Below are 17752 nucleotides of genomic sequence, written 5' to 3' on the forward strand. Positions count from 1 at the left end.
CTGGACTAGGATTTTATCCAAGAGTGAAGGGAGCCTCTGGGTTATGAATCTGTCCCTCCAGCATGTCCTATTTATTTCAGTGCTGAGGTTCAAGTCTCTCGAGCACGTAGCTCGATGGGATTTGGATTTTCTGAGGTGCAGCATGTCCATTAATTCCGGGTTGGACATGGCTTTATACGTCAGGCACAGATCGCCTCTGAGCGGGCGGTATGCCACTGAGTAGAGCTGGAGTTTCTTTAACCGGGCAGCATATGGCATCTGTTTGAGCCCTTTGATCCTCTTGGTGAGGTACTTTTGGGGTCTTTCCAGTTGCTGCAGGTGTCTGGTAAGGTACATCCCAAAAGGGGCATTGTACTCAATTATGGGCCTGATGAGGGATGAGTAAAGAGGCACGATGACCTCCCCTGATCTAGATGTGAATCCCTTCATGATTAGGTGGGCTATATAAAATGTTTTTCTAACCACTTTGGCCACGTGGTTGCCAAATGAGAGATTGCTATCAACTTGGGTCCCCAGGTCCCTAATTACTTATTCTGTACTTAATGGATTACCACCTATGTGGTAATTTGTGGGCACTTTGTTTTTGCCAAAGGGGAAATGTAGAAGGAACCATAGATGGCAGAGAAAACCAGGGCAGATGCAAGTGAGGGTAGAATACATCTCCTCTACACAATGAGAGGGCTTTCTTAAAGCTTCTAAGGTCAGTCATAAAGGAGATCTCCTGGGGTCTTAAGATCTAGGCAAGAGAACCCCGAAGAGATACAGTCCAACTCAGCTCCAAAGCTGACACTGGAGCCAAGCTATCTAGTGCCAAGGTGAATGAACAGATCTTGCAGTCTCTGAACAGGGGAAGTATTTTTATAATAGTTGAGTAATCAAGTACTGAAATTAGAGAGAGATTTCTTGTACAAGGTTGGATTGATAATAGATGAGTGGGTGTGAACACAAAGTAGAATGATAATCCCAGAGAGAGTAAGGTAACACCCCACTAATCATGACATTTTTTGGATGGCTTGTTGCAATCCAACATGTGATGGTTTCAGTGATAGAGAGTTATGTGGTCTGAATTGAGAGGTTATTAATTGAGTAAAGTAAAAAGAGGATAAGGGGTGTATGATATTTTAGGTGTAGTAAAATGTTCTAATGGATTACAGGTAGTCCATTTTTTTATTTGTACCAGCTAGTACTATAGTTTCATAGATAAGACTGTTGCTGGCCCAGGATAAGACATCTTCAGTTACTGGAATATATATATTTTTTTCTTATTAGGTGGAATAGAGGGAGCAATTATACACATGTTTTTGTAGCCATTAACATTTAAAAATGGTTAGCATGAGTTCTGCATTAGCAAATGTAAGGTTTAATATAAAGTTTATTACAGTAGAGAACAGCCACACCCCCTCTGCGCTTCAGGGGTCAGTCATGCAGAAACAGGTTGACTTTTTGGGGCAATGTTGTACTGGAGGAGGTTTAGTAGTACTAAGGTGGAGAAGTCGAGTGGTGAAAAAGTACAGTTGTGTACACTTACCATAAATGTAGATGTTCGAGTGTATTCACTGTTGCAGTCATTACATTTGGGTAATCTGCTGGCAGGTTGCCCTCAGTCTGCCTGAATAAAGTCTTGGGTCCTGCGTCAGTTGCTGTCTTTTCTTCCATGACGTCAGGTCATCAGGGGTATAAAACATGTAGCCAATGCCATTTTAATCAGTTTTTCTTGCCCCAGATATCAGATGCCCCCCAAATGGAGAGCAAAACTATATATATATATATATATATATATATATATATATATATATATACGTATGTATATAAATATGCATGTAATTTAGAACACAATTTACCTCCAACTAAAAGCAAATACACCAAAAAGGCTTTTGAGCATAGTGAAGCAAAGAAGAGGTATAATAGAGAAGAAAGGGGGCTGGCGGGTGGGTAACCCAGACTGCAACAGTGAATACACTAGAATATCTACATTTATGGTAAGTGTACACAACTGTACTATGTTCTTCGTGTTTCACTGTTGCAGTCATTACATTTGGGTAGAATCCCAAAGCTATGGATGGGAGAATGGAATTATACAGCATTAGGAGCAGCTGTAAGGCCCTGCAGGACAGCAGTGGCAAAGCCTGCCCTGGATTTAGAGGAGAGGTAAATGGTAATGATTTGTGAATGTATGAACTGAGCTCCAAGTAGCAGCTTCTAGAATGTCTCTGGCAGGAACCCCTCTGAAAGCTGCCGAAGTAGATGCAGCCCTGGTGGAATGGGATCTGATCCCCTTGGGGACAGGTTTACCATGATGCATGTAGCAGAAACGAATACAATGGCTTATCCATTTTGAAATAGTCTGCTTTGAAATAGCCTTCCCCTCTGCCCCTGCAGCAAATGCCACCAGTAGTTGCTCAGACTTTCTTAGAGATTTTGTCCTGTTTAAGTAGAATCTTAGTTGTCTGTGTACATCCAATGAATGCACAATCCGCTCTCCCTTGTTCTGCGGATTTGGGAAGAAAGGGACTGGATACTACCTTAGGCATAAAAGAAGGATTGGTCCTGAGGGCTACCCTGTCCGGATAAAAGATAATGAAAGGCTCCACTGCCATGAGAGCCTGTAGTTCTGAAATCCTTCTAGCTGAAGTGACTGCTAAAAGAAAGGCTGTCTTCCAAGAAAGAAATTTAATGTCTGCAGTAGCAGCAGGTTCAAAAGGAGGTAGGGTGAGTTTTTCCAGCACAAAATTGAGGTCCCATGCAGGAGTTGGTGCTCTCCTGGGGGGTCTCAAATTTCTGGACCCTCTGTGGTACTGCTTTAGCAGGGGATGAGAAAAGAAAGGAGGCTCTGTGTTGTAATGAGCCGAGATGGCAGAGGCATGGATTTTTATAGAAGAAAAAGATAGGCCCTTGTGAAGCATCTTAGTTAAATATTGCAGAATCTGAGGAATACTGGGCATTTCTGTGTTTATTCCTTGTGCTTGGTTCCAGGCACAGAATCTCTTCCATTTATCAGCATTAGATTTTCTAGTGCTAGGCCTTCTAGCCTCCAAAATGACAGCCTCCAAAATGACATCCAACACAGGTTTACTGAGAGATGTGATTGGTGAAATTAGTTGATTAGCCAAGCTGCAAGATTCACAGTTTGCAGCTGAGTGTGCAGACTTTAATCATTCTGCTGAGACAAAAGATGAGGTGTCTGAGGCAAGTACCACGGAGGAAGGTGCGACATATTCCTCAGAAGTGGGTACCAGTGCTGGCAAGGCCAGTCTGGTGCAATTTTATGATTTATTTATTTACATTTGTTGACCGAGAGAGTCCGACTGGACACAGGTCCGTTTTCAGAGGAGGCCAGGGGAGAAAAGCTCCACATTAAGTATTATTTGCATTACACAGTTAAAAAACATAGCATTTAAATATAGACATTAGTCCAGTTAAGGACAGAAGACAAGAAGAAAACAGATGTAAAACAGCTGTAGAACATAGCACAGTTTTAAATTATGGTGACATATACTAAACATGGTTACAAATGTAGTTGAGATTCATCAGTGAACAATTGATACAATCTGTTTTTGAGGTACGTAACAGCCATTAGCAGTTGTTGCTACAAGAAGATAGTATTATGTGGTAGGTAGCTGGGAACATGAGTAAAATCAGAATCATTTTTGGTTTTTCCTGTCTGACTGAGTAAAACCTTGGAGAGCAGAGGCAGAGGGGGAAAGGCATAGACTGATAGGTTTTTCCAGCTGAAGGACAGAGCATCCACTTTCCAGGCTTGTTTGTGGGGAATCCTTGTGCAAAATTTGTCCAATTGGTAGTTCTGGGAAGAGGCAAACAGGTCTATAGCTGGGCTCCCCCATTTGCTTGTCAACATGCTGAAGATTTGTGGATCCAGTTTTCATTCGTGTGGGTCCATGAGATTTCTGCTTAGGTCGTCTGCCACAGTATTTTGCTTTCTTGGCAGGAATTGAGCTTGTAGATGTATTTGATAAGTCAAGGCTGTGTTCCACAAGGCCATGGCTAGTCTGCAAAGGGGGTAGGAGTGGGTACCCCCCCTGCTTGTTTATGTACCACATAACAGTGGTGTTGTCCGTCTTTATCAGCAGTTGTCCTGTATGAAGGAAGTCCTTGAAGGCTGTCAGAGCATTCTGTACAGCTAGCATTTCTTTCTGGTTGATATGTAGGTGCATTTGTTTTGGGCTCCATTCGTCCTGAATGCATCTCCCTGCCAGATGGGCCCCCCCCCCAAGCATAGTCTGATGAGTCTGTAGTCAGGGATTGGGTGGCAGGGGGTAGAATGAATGACAGTCCCTTGTTTTGGTGAAAGGCCTCTGTCCACCAAAGAAACTCCTGTTGCAGGCAAGGAATGAGAGGAATCATTATTTCCAGGCTGTGACAATGTTGACTCCATAAGCTTTCCAGGTACCATTGAAGTTTTCTCATATGCAGTCTTGCACATGGAATTAGTAGAATGCAGGATGCCATGAACCCCAAAGCCTGCAGAATTTGTCTTGCAGATAGCTGGGTTTTTGTGGCCACTTGTTTGAAGTATGTTATCAATTGAACTTGCATGTCTGGCATGAGGTAAGCCATCTGGGCAGTTGTATTCAAGCTTGCACCCAGGAATGTAATTATTTGAGAGGGTACCAGTTGTGATTTCTTTTCGTTTATGGTGTACCCTAGGCATGTTAGAAGCCTTTTTACAAATGTCAGATGTTGTAGAAGAGTGTCCTTGTCCTCTGCCTGAATTAGACAATCGTCCAGATAAGGACGCATTTGAATGTTTCTTTGTCTGCAAAATGCAATCACTGGTGCCGGGCATTTTGTGATGACCCTGGGCGCAGTAGATAAGCCAAAGGGCAGTGCAGAGAACTGGTAGTGCAAATAGCCTGCTTCGAAGTGGCGGTATCTTCTGCAAGATTCCCAGATTGGGATATGCAGGTAAGCCTCTTTTAAGTCTAGAGATACCAACCAAGCATTCTTGCCTAGCATAGGTAGTAGCTGATGAAGACTCAGCATCTTGAATTTTGGAATGTCCAGGAAAGTGTTTAGAATGGATAAGCCCAGAATTGGATGCCATGATTTGTCTTTCCTGGGTACTAGGAAAAGTCTTCAAAAAAACCTTGTACTTTTTCCTTTTCTGGTACTGGTTGAATGGCCCCCATATCCATGAGGGACATGACTGGTTTCTGGGCCTCTGCCCACTGCTTTGGAGGCAGATCTGGCCATCCGTTTGGAGTTGGCAGGCAATGTGTGGAAATGAAATCTGTACCCCTGGGATACTATATTTAAGACCCACTTGTCCTGGGTAATTACATGCCAATTTTGAGCATGAAGTGCTAGTTTTCCCCCCAAAGGGGCTGCCAAAAGATAAGTGCTTGGAAATGGCAGGGGAATGTCATTGAGACTGTTTACCGTAGGGTGGTGCTTTGCTACTTCCTGATTTGGAGGTGGAGGCACCCCATTGTTTTGTCCTGTAAGAGCCTTGCGACTGAAACCTGGAGCCCTTGGAGAGTCTGATTTTGACCTGAGCGGCTCTGTTGGGTACTGGAAAAGACCAATTCTTACTTAGTAGGCCAGTGCCTACTGAACCTGGGTGGCTGCACCTGCAAGAAATATTTTACAGTTTGCATAGAATTAGCTTTGTCTTCCACCTTTTTCAAAACTTCTTCTGCCTTATTCCCAAACAGACTGTCCCGCTGTAGAGGAGCATCCAACAATTTAGCTTTAACATGATCAGGAAGATTTTGCTCCTTGAGCCAAGCATGCCTTCTTATCACAGATCGTTACGGCGGCCCTGCAAGAGGTCTCCCAAGGAATCAAAATTACATTGCAAAGTATGCTTTCCAAATTGTTTAGCTGAATGCAATAAACCTGTAATGCTCTATTTTCCACACAATCTGAAATCAACATAATTTTCTGTTTCAGTAAGCCCATGACATGCTGCTGATATTTAAGCATATAAAATTGACAGTTTAAAGCCCTGATTGCCAGGGTTGCAGACATATAAACCTGCTTACCTCATCTACCCAGCGCCCTGGAGTCTCTATCAGATGGGGTAGGATTTTTTGCAGTAGAAGCCTTAACACCCTTGGGACCCTGAGAAATTGTTTCAGGGTCAGCAGTAGGATTTTTGAAAAGAAACTTGTGGGAGTCAGGAACCCTGTAATATCTGTCTGGCTTACCAAGAGCCAGAGGGAGGGAATCAGGAGCCATGCTGGATTCTGAGAAAACATCAACAATGTCTAAAACAGGAGGTATAGCCAAAGGCCAATGCTGAGGAAGAAGAAGAAAATCCCTAAGCCTCATTTTGGATTCTGAAAAATCCTGATTCTCCCAATGAAAATGTTCCCTTAAGGTATACAAAGTCTCTCCAAAAGAAAAATCCTCAGGAGGAGAAGCAGAAGGGATGGATTCTTCTGCATCAGAGTCCTCATAAGGGGGAATAGAAAATTCCTGATCAGAAGAGGAATCTGAAGAAATGGAAACCTGATCTGAAGATTCATAATCAGTGCCTTGCCTAGGCCTCTTAGCAGGAGGGGGTTGGGAAACCCTGATTAAGGTAATTAAATCCTCAGCCATTTTGATCATTTGTTTTTTAGGCATAGGGGCCTGAGCACGTGGCTCATGCGTCGGTTTTTGGCCTTGTTTTTGATGATGGCATCGGTTTAATATACAAATCTTTAGGCCTGAAAACACCCACAGAAGCCGGTGCCTGCTCAGCGGCTCCGGACCCATCCAAGGGAGAGACATCCGTGGGTTCAATACTTGAAGAGTCTCGCGGCATACCGGACTCCGAATGGGTCTCGGTAGAGGTCTGCAACTCAAAAGTATTGGGCATCAGGGGCTGCGAAAGCACCTCACTGAGCACCGGCAAACCGGCTTAGGAGAAGCTTCGTCTGTTTTGGACCTCGACGGTCTGTCTTTTTCTTTGCGTTTTTTGTGAATTCCGGTAGTCGGATTGCTAACCGACGACATTTCAGGATAGTTAAATCTTGAGCCAAAGTATTTAGAAGCAAAAATATGATGACGCTTAATAGTGCGTTGGTTAAATTTAGCACAAAACCGACAGCAAGGCACGTTGTGGTCAGGGCCTGGGCAAGGAATACAGTACAAATGAAAATCCTTATGAGGTATTTGCTTCCCACAAGTAATACAATTATGAACTTTTACTGACATTGGTAAAGAGCAAGAAAACGTTTCCCCAACGGGGTACTTAGCTTTAGTTTGAAGACTTCGGTTCTGAAACTCGAAAACAAAAATTTCAGGAGTTGGCCGACCGGCACTTGCGAACTGCTTCTGCTTTGGGCACTGCGTGGCAAGAAAGACTGGTTAAAATGGTGTCGGCTGCATGTTTTATACCCCTGATGACCTGACGTCATGGAAGAAGAGACAGCAACCGACGCAGGACCCAAGACTTTGTTATTCAGGCTGACTGAGGGCAACCTGCCAGCAGATTACCCACATGTAATGACTGCAACAGTGAAACATGAAGAACATGTGGTACTGTAGTGATTAGATAAGATAAAAGAGAAATGATGAAGATGTGTGCAAATCTGAGAAGATGTGGAGTGATGCAATGTCAGGATAACAGGAATAGTTGTGTGGTAAGAAGACAGACTGGACAGTTGTAGCAGAAGTATAGCGAGAGAGAGGGATGACATCTAGCATGGTTAGGATTATTATAAGACTTTAGGGTTTGACTAAATTCAGTTCTACTGAGATCTGAATTGAGAGCGAGATCTTCTAGATTAATGTTTCCTATAGCAGGATGTGATGAGACAGCAAGATCAGAGCTGGGTGATAAGGTCTTTCTGTTTACGCAACAGTATATGCTAAATTAAGAAGTTATGTACCTACCATAACGTTCCATGTTAGTTGTCTTCTTCTCGCCTTCTTTCTTGCTGGATGGGTTCGGAGCCGACTCGGCCAATACTAAAGCTCGAGAGCTAATTCCACTGGCTCGAGGCTCCCCTATATCCCACAATGCTAGGCGGTAACTCCTCAGATCTCGTTTGATAGCTATACCAAGCAACCCTAGTCTCCATAGAATGGAGTAGGGAAACCCACCTCAAAACAACCTGCGTGAAAAGTATCGCAGACCTAAGAAAGGAGAAAAGGAGGTGGAAGAACGTGTGGGAATGACGACTTCCAGAGGAAGAACACAAACTGAATTCCTGTCGGTCTGTCCAGGCTTGGGGGAAGGAGGGTGGGGCCTTAAGAAAGAAGCGAGAAGAAGACAACTAACATGGAACGTTATGGTAGGTACATAACTTCTTAATGTTAAGTTGTCCATCTCGCCTTCATTCTTGCTGGATGGGACCGCGTCCCTAGCACCTTATCACGGGTGGCCTATCGGAACAGACTCTTGAGAACAGTGGAACCAAAACTGGCACGGCTTCTGGAAACCATGTCCAATTTGTAATGTGAAATGAATGTATGAGGAGAAGCCCAGGTGGCTGCTGCACAAATGGAATCTATTGGCAGCCTATCCTGAAAAGCTACGGATGTAGCTAATGCCCTAGTTGAATGAGCTCTAGGTCTTGAGGGTAGTTTTTGACGTCTTATCTCACAGATGAAGGTAATTGCAGAGGTAAGCCATCTAGAGAGGGATACTTTAGTAACAGGAAGGCCCAATTTTCCTTCCGCATATGACAGAAACAATTGATTAGATTTCCTGAATTGTTTAGTCCTATCTAAGTAATATGAGGTAAGCCATCTAGAGAGGGATACTTTAGTAACAGGAAGGCCCAATTTTCCTTCCGCATATGACAGAAACAATTGATTAGATTTCCTATCTAAGTTGGCGATGAACATCCAAAAAATGTACCTTTTGTTCCGATCTGTTTGAATAGTTAGGGAAAAAGATGGGGAGATCAATAATTTGGTTTAGGTTTACTTGAGAGGAAACTTTGGGCAAAAAGGATGGATTAGTACGGAGGGATACCCTATCTTTGTGAAACACTAAGTAAGGAGGACGACTGCACAGAGCATGGAGTTCAGATACCCTTCTCGCTGAAGTTATAGCTACTAGAAAAAGTGTTTTCCAAGAAAGCAACTTCAGAGAACATGAAGCTGCCGGTTCGAAGGGGGGAAGGATTAAGGATGCCAGAACCAAGTTCAAATCCCATTGAGGCGGGGGATCTTTGATTGGAGGTTTGAGAAGAAATACGCCCCTTAAAAAGGCTTTACAGAGTTTGTGAGCCATGATGCTAGACTCCGAGACACCAACGTGAAAATTAGATATGGCAGCCAATTGAACTCTAATGGTAGATGCAGATTATCCTAAATGAAAGAGTTCTGCTAGAAAATCTAGAATAGACTGGATAGGTGCTGTAAAGGGATCTATGTTTTTTGACGTTGCCCAAAAGGAGAAGCATTTCCATTTGCTACTATAAATCTTCCGGGTAGAAGATTTATGAGAGGCTATCAAGATATCTCGGACCGAGCGAGATATTGAGGGAAGCCTGGTTAAGGTTGGAATCGGAAAAACCATGCTGTGAGGTTTAGAGAAAGCAGAGATTGGTGCAGCTGACCCGAATGGTGGGTTATCAGATCTGGTACTGGGTCCAGATGCCAAGGCTGCTCCAAAAGGTAACGATGAAGAAACGGAAACCATATCTGTCAAGGCCAGTAAGGGGCAATGAGGATCATTGTCACTCTCAAGGCGATGGCTTTCTGAATTAGTTGAGATATCAGTGGAAAGGGGGAAAGGCATACATTAGTCCCCGGGGCCAATCGTGAGCTAGAGCGTCTCTGGTGGGATGGCCTGGTAACGGGAAGAGAGTGAAGAAGTCGTGACACTTGCTGTTTTGGGGAGTAGCAAAAAGATCGCAGCAAGGCTGGCCCCATCTTAGGAATACTTCTTCTAGAACTGATTTCTTTAGAGACCACTCGTGAGGCATGAGAATTGCCCTGCTCAATTTGTCTGCAATAACGTTGGATTTCCCGGGAATGTGCGTTGCTATCAGAAAACGCTGAGAAGAGATCGCCCATTGCCAAAGTCTGAGTGCCTCTCAACATAAAGGGTATGATCTGGTTCCGCCTTGTTTGTTGATGTACCACACTACGGACATGTTGTCTGTTTGAATTGCAATAGTCCCAGTGGGAAGAGAGTCGTGAAGGGCTTGCAACACTAAAAGCACTGCTCTCATCTCTAAGACATTTATGTGCAAGTGGCACTCGAAAGGTTGCCACGTGCCTTGGACTGTCCTGCCCTGATAATGCCCCCCCCCACCCGATCAGGGAGGCATCTGTTGTCAACGTGGCGACTGGGGGGGGGGGGGAGTGAAGGTGATGTGATCCACCAAGACATTTGATTCTTGCATGATTGAGTTATCAAAATGGTATGGGACATCGGGAGCTGTTGAAAGGACCATTGAGTAAACAGCATCCATTGGAGGATCCTCATGTGAAAGCGAGCCAAGGGGAGAAGGGGAATAGCTGCTGCCATGAGTCCTAACACCTTCAAAACTAATCTGGCTTTGACTTTGTTGCATTGTAAGAGAAAAGAAAATTGTTTTTGAATATCTGACACTCTCTGCTCTGTGAGTCTGGCTGAAAGATTGAGTGTGTTTAAGGTGGCGCCTATAAAGGTAATAGATTGGCAAGGCGACAAGGCAGATTTTTCAAAATTTATTGAAATGCCTAGAGCTTGGCAAGATTGGATGGTGAAGTCCCTGGATAGAAGAAGCTGATGTCTGGTGGTGGCGGTAAGGAGCCAGTCGTCTAAATATGGAAACACCTGGAATCCTTGACGTCTCAAGTGAGCCGCGACCACTGCCATGCATTTGGTAAACACACGGGGGGCTGTAGTGAGACCAAAGGGCAGGGCCCTGAACTGGTAGTGACTGGCTCCCAGCCTGAAGCGGAGATATCTCCTGGAGCGTCTGTTCATCTTGATGTGGTAGTACGCGTCCTGAAGATCTATCAAGCACATCCAATTGTCCTGACCCAAGAAGGGTAGAATGGACTGAAGCGTGACCATCCGGAATTTTGTTTTCCTGATATACTTGTTTAAGTAGCTGAGATCCAATATGGGTCTCCAGTCCCCTGTTTTTTTTGGTACCAAAAAGAATTTGGAGTAGATTCCGGATCCTTGCTGGTCTGCTGGGACTGATTGGACAGCTCTTTTTGATAGCAGCTTTGAAATTTCTAATGCTGCTTGTTCCCTTAGACTGGGTGGAACGTCTGGAAGGGATCTTTTGGGATGGGATGGGATGTGAATAAAGGGAATTTTGTAACCCTCGGATATGATCGACTGTACCCATTTGTCTTGAGTAAGGGAAAGCCAGGCTTTTGGGTACAGGGATAACCTTCCCCCGACTGCCTCCGAAGGTGGACAGCCGGGCAGCCCCTCAGGGATGCTGAAAGGGTTTATCAGAGAACATTTCTCTGCTACCCTGGTTTTGCGGACCTCCTCTGCCTCTAGGGCGTCTATTATTATTCCCCCCTCTGCCTCTAGAGGGGAATCGACCTTGCGTGTCAGATGAGACTCCCTGGGATTGTTTGCGGAACCACATCTTTCCTCCCCTCTGACCTTTGGGATAGGGTCTAGAAGGGGTAGAAAAACGGACTCCTACAGCAGAGAGAGTCTTACCTTCTACCTCGCACCTGGTCAATGTATCCTTCACCTGTGGACCAAACAAGGATGATCCATCAAAGGGAGAATTGGTGAAGGACGCCTTGAAAGGGTCCGCAAAGTTGCATAGCCGCATCCAGGCGTGACGTTGTAGGGCAACACCTGTGCCTGCGGCTCTACTCGCCCCATCTGCAGCATACGAGACCAGCCGCATGGAGGAGGTAACGATGGAATTCAGGGTTGCCAACTGGGAGTTCATTGTGTCTTTGAACCCCTCAGCTGTAGGATCCTTTATCAGTTCACCCATATCCTTGAGTAAATCTCTCTGGAGACGAGTGAAGTGGCATAAGTAATTCAGCGAACGCATTGAAAAGGTCGCTGATGAGAACATCCGCTTGCCGTACCTGTCCATGGTCCTAGATTCCTTATTAGGAGGATGGACAGGAACAGAAGGATCGGCTAACTCCTTCTTAGTGGCCGCAGCCACTACCATGGCATCAACAGGGACCCCTTTGGATAAAAAATCTTTATCTCTAGGGGCAGTAATAAATTTAGATGGTCTCCTCGGGGTGGGTTCCACTGAATCAGGAGCCGTCCAAGCCTTCCTTGCCACCACTTCCATAAGGGGGTCAAAGGGAGGGGACACCCAGGAGGTAGAAGGGCGAGAGCCAAACGCCTCAAGATACACCGACTCATCCTCCGAAGGGTTAAGGGCTGGCCAGTTCCCCCTCTGTTTGAGGATCTCAAGGATGTCAGCAAAGGAGACATCCTCAGAGGGGGATTGAGGGGAACCTTCAGATTCCTCTAAGTCAGTGTCAGAGGTGATAGATTCAGGGGAGTCAATGTGCTTCCTCTTGCACTGCCTCTTCCTAGGGGGATCTCCTACTGGGTCAGGAGAGGCCTCGGAAGAGGAGGAAATTCCCAATGGGGAAACTTGAGGAGTTGGCTCTCTGCGGTCTAAGGCAAGGGGGTGAGTAGAAATCACCGCAGGCACTGTAGATGGGGGGGGCTGAAGGAGCCGACTGTGGGGCAGACCCTGGTTCTAGCACGCTCCGCATGACTTTGAAAGCACCCCTGTCAGGCAAGGCCAGAGGCCCCCGCTCCGAAGAGACAAGGACCTCCCCCGGCACCGACAGGGACGGCTCCGAAGCTTATGTCGGAGCCGAACTCACCAGCGCCGAAGCCCCGAGAGGGAGAGCGGGGTCGGACAAGGGTCCGATGCCACTCGCCCCCTCGGAGCAGACGAGGGAAGCTCGGCACCGAGATCCCTCCAAGGAGGAGATCGGAGCAGACGACTGAGCCGAAAGGGAAGGTATCGGATCCGACGCACTGACAGTCATGGCTCCGACAAGCCCTGGCTCCGAACTCAAAGGAGTCGGAGGAGGAATGTATTGGGGAACGGGAATAGCCACTGACTGCTAAGTCGGGCTATGCAGCATTTGGGCCAGTGCCTCGGACTTGAGAAGTCTACTCACTACCCTTTGCAAATCGTGGTCAGATAACCTGGAAGACCGTGAGGAATGAGTTTTATGGCTCCGTTCGGAAAGAAGAGGTGATCCTGGCGCCAAATGCACGGAGCCGATAAGAGGGGGATCTGGATCTCTTCCTAGACTGTGGCTCCGATAAGAGTATCGGAGCCAACAGAGTTTTAATAGCCTCGGCTCCAGCCGGAGCCGAGGTAACAGTATGAGGCTTGGAAACATCGGCTCCGGCAGGAGCCGATGTCGAAGCCGACTTAACTTTTCCAGCAGTCGACTCAGAAACCGGAGCCGACTGTTTGGAAGTTTTAGAAGGCTTCCCCGACACAGACTGAGTCGGGGGGCCTTCAGGCTTTAATAAGCCCCGCAAGATTAATTTGTTCTTGCTTTCCTGCAGGACTCTAGGGCTAAAACCATGACAAACAGCACAAGAGTCCTGCAGGTGCAAAGGTCCCAGGCAATACACACAAGTGTGACCGTCTGTCAGAGACATTTTCTGACAGCACGAGTCACACTTCTTGAAGCCTGAGACCTTAGCGTCTTTTGACATGGTGAAAGGAGTGCCTGACAACAACACAAACACACTACAGACACACCCTTTACCGAAGAAAAATATTAAATTATTAAATTATTAAGGCTAACAGAAAGCCACAAACACACATACAAGCCCTTAACAAAAAAATACTAATTTAGTCACACTAAAGGACTGGGGGAAGGGAAGGGGCCGAAGGCCTACAAGTTAAGGGAAGAAAAGGAAGGGAATATAGACCCGAAAAAACAGGGGTCGATTTATCTAAATATTAATTAAACTAAAAAGGTTATGGTATGAAACAATAGGGGGTTAAGAAATACCTATTACGGTAAAAACTCTCACTGACGTGCCTGAGCCGGTAAAAAAGCACCTCATCAGCTATAGCGGCAAACGAGATCTGAGGAGTTACCGCCTAGCATTGTGGGATATAGGGGAGCCTCGAGCCGGTGGAATTAGCTCTCGAGCTTTAGTATTGGCCGAGTCGGAGCCGAGGATCAGCTCCGAACCCATCCAGCAAGAATGAAGGCGAGATGGACAACTTAACATTAATGGTTATATTCAGGGATATGCAATATATTGTAGGGGCACTAAGTGGGAGGAGATGAGGTGCAGACAGTTAAGTATAAAGCTAATGGCATGGGAAATTGGGGTGGGAAGCGAGCAAAGCACAAAGAAACTCACAGGTCAGTGTGAGTTAATGACTCTCTAATGTGTATATCCTCGGATGAAATGACCTAGGGATTTGCTGCCTTCTCCAGATCAGAGCAAGCACTTGACAAAAGGGAAACGAGCATTGTACCAAGCCACAACACACCTCAATAGCCTCAAGGTATTACAAAGACAAGGGTCATAGGTCATCTGGGGGAAAGCTGGACTCAATGTTCTTACCTGTCCCATACAAAATGTCTTCCAGATCCTCTAAATCCTCCTAAGAAATAATGCATTCTGCATCCTTTATTATAGGCAAGGGCTCATGCAGAATCTTGAACAAGGGTCAAAGTGCAAGACTATGCACAACACGCTGGGCAAAATGGAGCACAACTGTGTCCAAAGAAAAATGACTGGAAAGAGACCTGCAGTGTGCTTTAAGCTGGCACTAGGCCATAGTGAATAAGAATGCAATCCAGCACCAGGCAATCCATACCCTACTGGATCAAACACTTAATGTCTTGGCCTTGAGTAGGATTACCTGACTGGTTTTCTTCAACCAGTGTCAGCTGGACTTGCCAAGAAGTTCTGGAAGGAGAGACGTCAGCCTTTAACTTCAATCAACACACAATGCAAATCAAGTGACCAACTCTACATCAAGACTTCAGCAGATAACCCAGGGTTCAGACAGCCTTATACCTCATACCCCAAAATACACCCATCCTTGTAGAAGCCAGCTGCAGAACTCCTCCACCATGCCCCTCATCTTCATTTAAGGCTGATTACTGATTCTAGCTCAAACGTGTTTTGAGTATGAAGTTAGCACACTGAGGGCCAGAAAGCAATTTTAGCAAAGGCCCCATCTCCTGGAGGATTAAGCTGTGATCTACTGCCCAAACATACTATGCTCAGAAAACTATTATCTGATGCAGCACAATGGATAAGCCTGCTGATCTTTAAGAAAGGATGTCTCAATCATCATCTTTCCGGTTGCAAGAGAGGCCAACGGCTTCATTCACAGGTGAGCAGCAGCAGGGTTCAACCTCTTTCATTTGAAGCATTGTCTGACATCATGGTCTTCCCTAAGATAATACAAACAATGCAGGTGTAAGACTTGGATGATAATTCAAAGGTCAAAACAAAACTTGGCTGATTAATATCTAGGCCACATACCCAGAAACTTTTGCAGATCAAAGCTAAGACTTTGATCTGAACTATGAGACAGGAAAAACTGATAAGACAATAAGGTTAAGTGTACTTTAAAGTTCCACAAGTGATACCCTGGTGTGTGTGGCTACATCAGAACATGCAACTAGGTGCCATCTCCCATGATACAGGGATAAAGTCCTGACTATGATACTGGCAATCTCGGATCGATTAGCAACTTGGACATCTGATGGAGATGGCAGGGAGAATGGGCATGCCTCTCCTGGGTGAGAAAGCATGCTGGAGAAGGCAGATCTCTTATTAAGCCCTAGTGGAGGCCGAGACTTGAAACTGCCAGGTTGTGGATGTGGGATGATTGAGAAGGAGTGGCTGCTCTAGGTTCTAGGGAGACAACTTCACAGGCATTCATCAAATGTCTACCCAGCCTAAAGTACAAGAAAGTCAGCACTTTGCTAGGTAGGCCTTAAAAACATCCCTGAAGTACTCATCAATTTGAATAAAGCTGCCTGCGTTGGATCCACTCTATGCCTCACTCGCAAGCCAATGATGGCCTTTACCAGGGGGTTATACTGGTAGAGGACAGGATTTCAGAGTCCACTTCCCTTCCCTCTCATCATGTGGAACCAAAGAGGAAAATGAATTTATGGAAAACGAGCTGAGCAACTGATTATCAAGCTGAATGCCTACAGGGAACAAAAAAAACAACATACAACTTGCAAGAGTGGGATCTTCCAGGAAAAAAAAAAAAAAAAAAAAAAAGAGAGAGTGTGATTAGTGGGAAGCCCCCAAACAAAAAAAAAAGAGGAAGATCCTTGATATTAGGATTCTGCTAAATCTGCTTGCTCAAATCCAGTAGGAACTCCAGAAGTAAAATGAGAAACAATGGTGAGTGAGTTGGTAGACAAAAAGACTTTTTCCTAACCAGATAACCCAGATGACATATCTGGAAGCAATTACAGCAGGTCTTTTCAAGTTAACATGGACAGCAGCATTGTCATTTCATCTCCAGTTAGCAGCTGCCAATGACCAAACTGAGAAGACTGCGTGACTTTTGAAATGTGAAGCTTATTGAACACACAAACATTGATGTAGATAAACACACACAGATACACAGTCTCCACTCTCAAACTCCAACAAACACTTCTTAAATTTCTACACAGAAAATGTTTCCTTCCGATTAACACATACTTACATGAACTGTCACAGTAGATGGCATCTTTTCCAAACATGTACAGCTCTCCATCTTTGGTGACCACTGAGCTGCTGCCATTGTTGCAAGCTGTATGAACTGCAATTTTGCCTTCCATTTTAACCATCTTCTTGGGTTTATATGGCTTTGACTGACGTCTACCTTTTGCTGTAAGTAACAATGAAAGAAATAGGTTAGCCTTCTGTGGTTAAGTCTAGGGCTTCAGATGCTTTGTGAGAAGTGAATCATTGTGATAGAAGAGCTTAGGAGTTAACATGAAAGGCGACTACTATACAGGTAACATAATTCTTTTAACAAAAGGGTAATCTTTTTCTTTCAGTAATGGAATTTTGTCTAAAAAATACCAATATTAAATAAAAATAAAAAAACGTATTTAGCTACTGTACTTAAACATCTTTTTCATCACTAGATGTAATGACAGTACTTCCTCAGTTCAAGAGAAGATGAATGTTACATACTTTCCATAACACTACTCCTGAAGGAGTGGGTCCCTTCCTGTGTAACTCAGAACTAAAGTTCCAGGCATTAGGACAGCTCAGACATTCAAAATTTTCTGGGCTGTTTGATACGTCCCTCATTCTCAAAATGTGTCATGTGGCTCTCCCAACTCTAGAATTGAGGCTAGACAAGTTAAACGAAATAAAAAAGCTGTATACACATATGCATAAAAACAAGACCATCTCAACTAAGGCAGACAGGCTGACCAGGGCTGGTACAGAGGATAGGCCCACTCATCCAGAGCTGCTGTTAGGTAAATACATAACTCATATGACAGGTCTGGGTCCATCTATTGTAATTCATAAGCAGGAGTTTCAAATGCAGTCTATTTGGTGGGCCTGTACAACACACAACCTTGATAACAGCAGACACAAAAGCTAATCAGGATCTCCAATGATATTCCAAGTTTATAATGCCATGGAAAGGTTTTCAGCAAAGAACTGTTGAGGGGTGCATTCTTGAAGACTGCTAATGATGTACATTAAGCTTTAGCAAGTTCAAGTAGTGACTAGTTAGGTCTAACATAGCAAACTGCAGTCAAGCAGGCATTTGGCAAGAATAAGAATGCTGGGCTTCTGTTCCAAGGAACTGAGAAAAAAGAAAACAAAAAAGCAAAGCATCTTTTCAAAAGTCATTTGGCCAACCTAATCTCTTAC

The 17752-nt window shown here is 44.9% G+C and overlaps 1 protein-coding gene across 1 annotated transcript in view; it reads right to left on the reverse strand.

Annotated features, from left to right (window-relative positions):
• Nucleotides 1–17752, reverse strand: part of MYCBP2 (MYC binding protein 2) — a gene marked incomplete in the record, with an annotated part of 5088083 nt that overhangs the window by 4093800 nt on the left and 976531 nt on the right. The window contains 1 exon segment of the mRNA XM_044072904.1: nt 16581–16745. Within this exon segment, the coding sequence (XP_043928839.1) occupies nt 16581–16745 (165 nt within the window).

This window comes from Protopterus annectens, chromosome 5.part1 (genome assembly GCF_019279795.1).
Source record: "Protopterus annectens isolate FY-2018-M chromosome 5.part1, PAN1.0, whole genome shotgun sequence".
Taxonomy (NCBI): Eukaryota; Metazoa; Chordata; order Ceratodontiformes; family Protopteridae; genus Protopterus; species Protopterus annectens.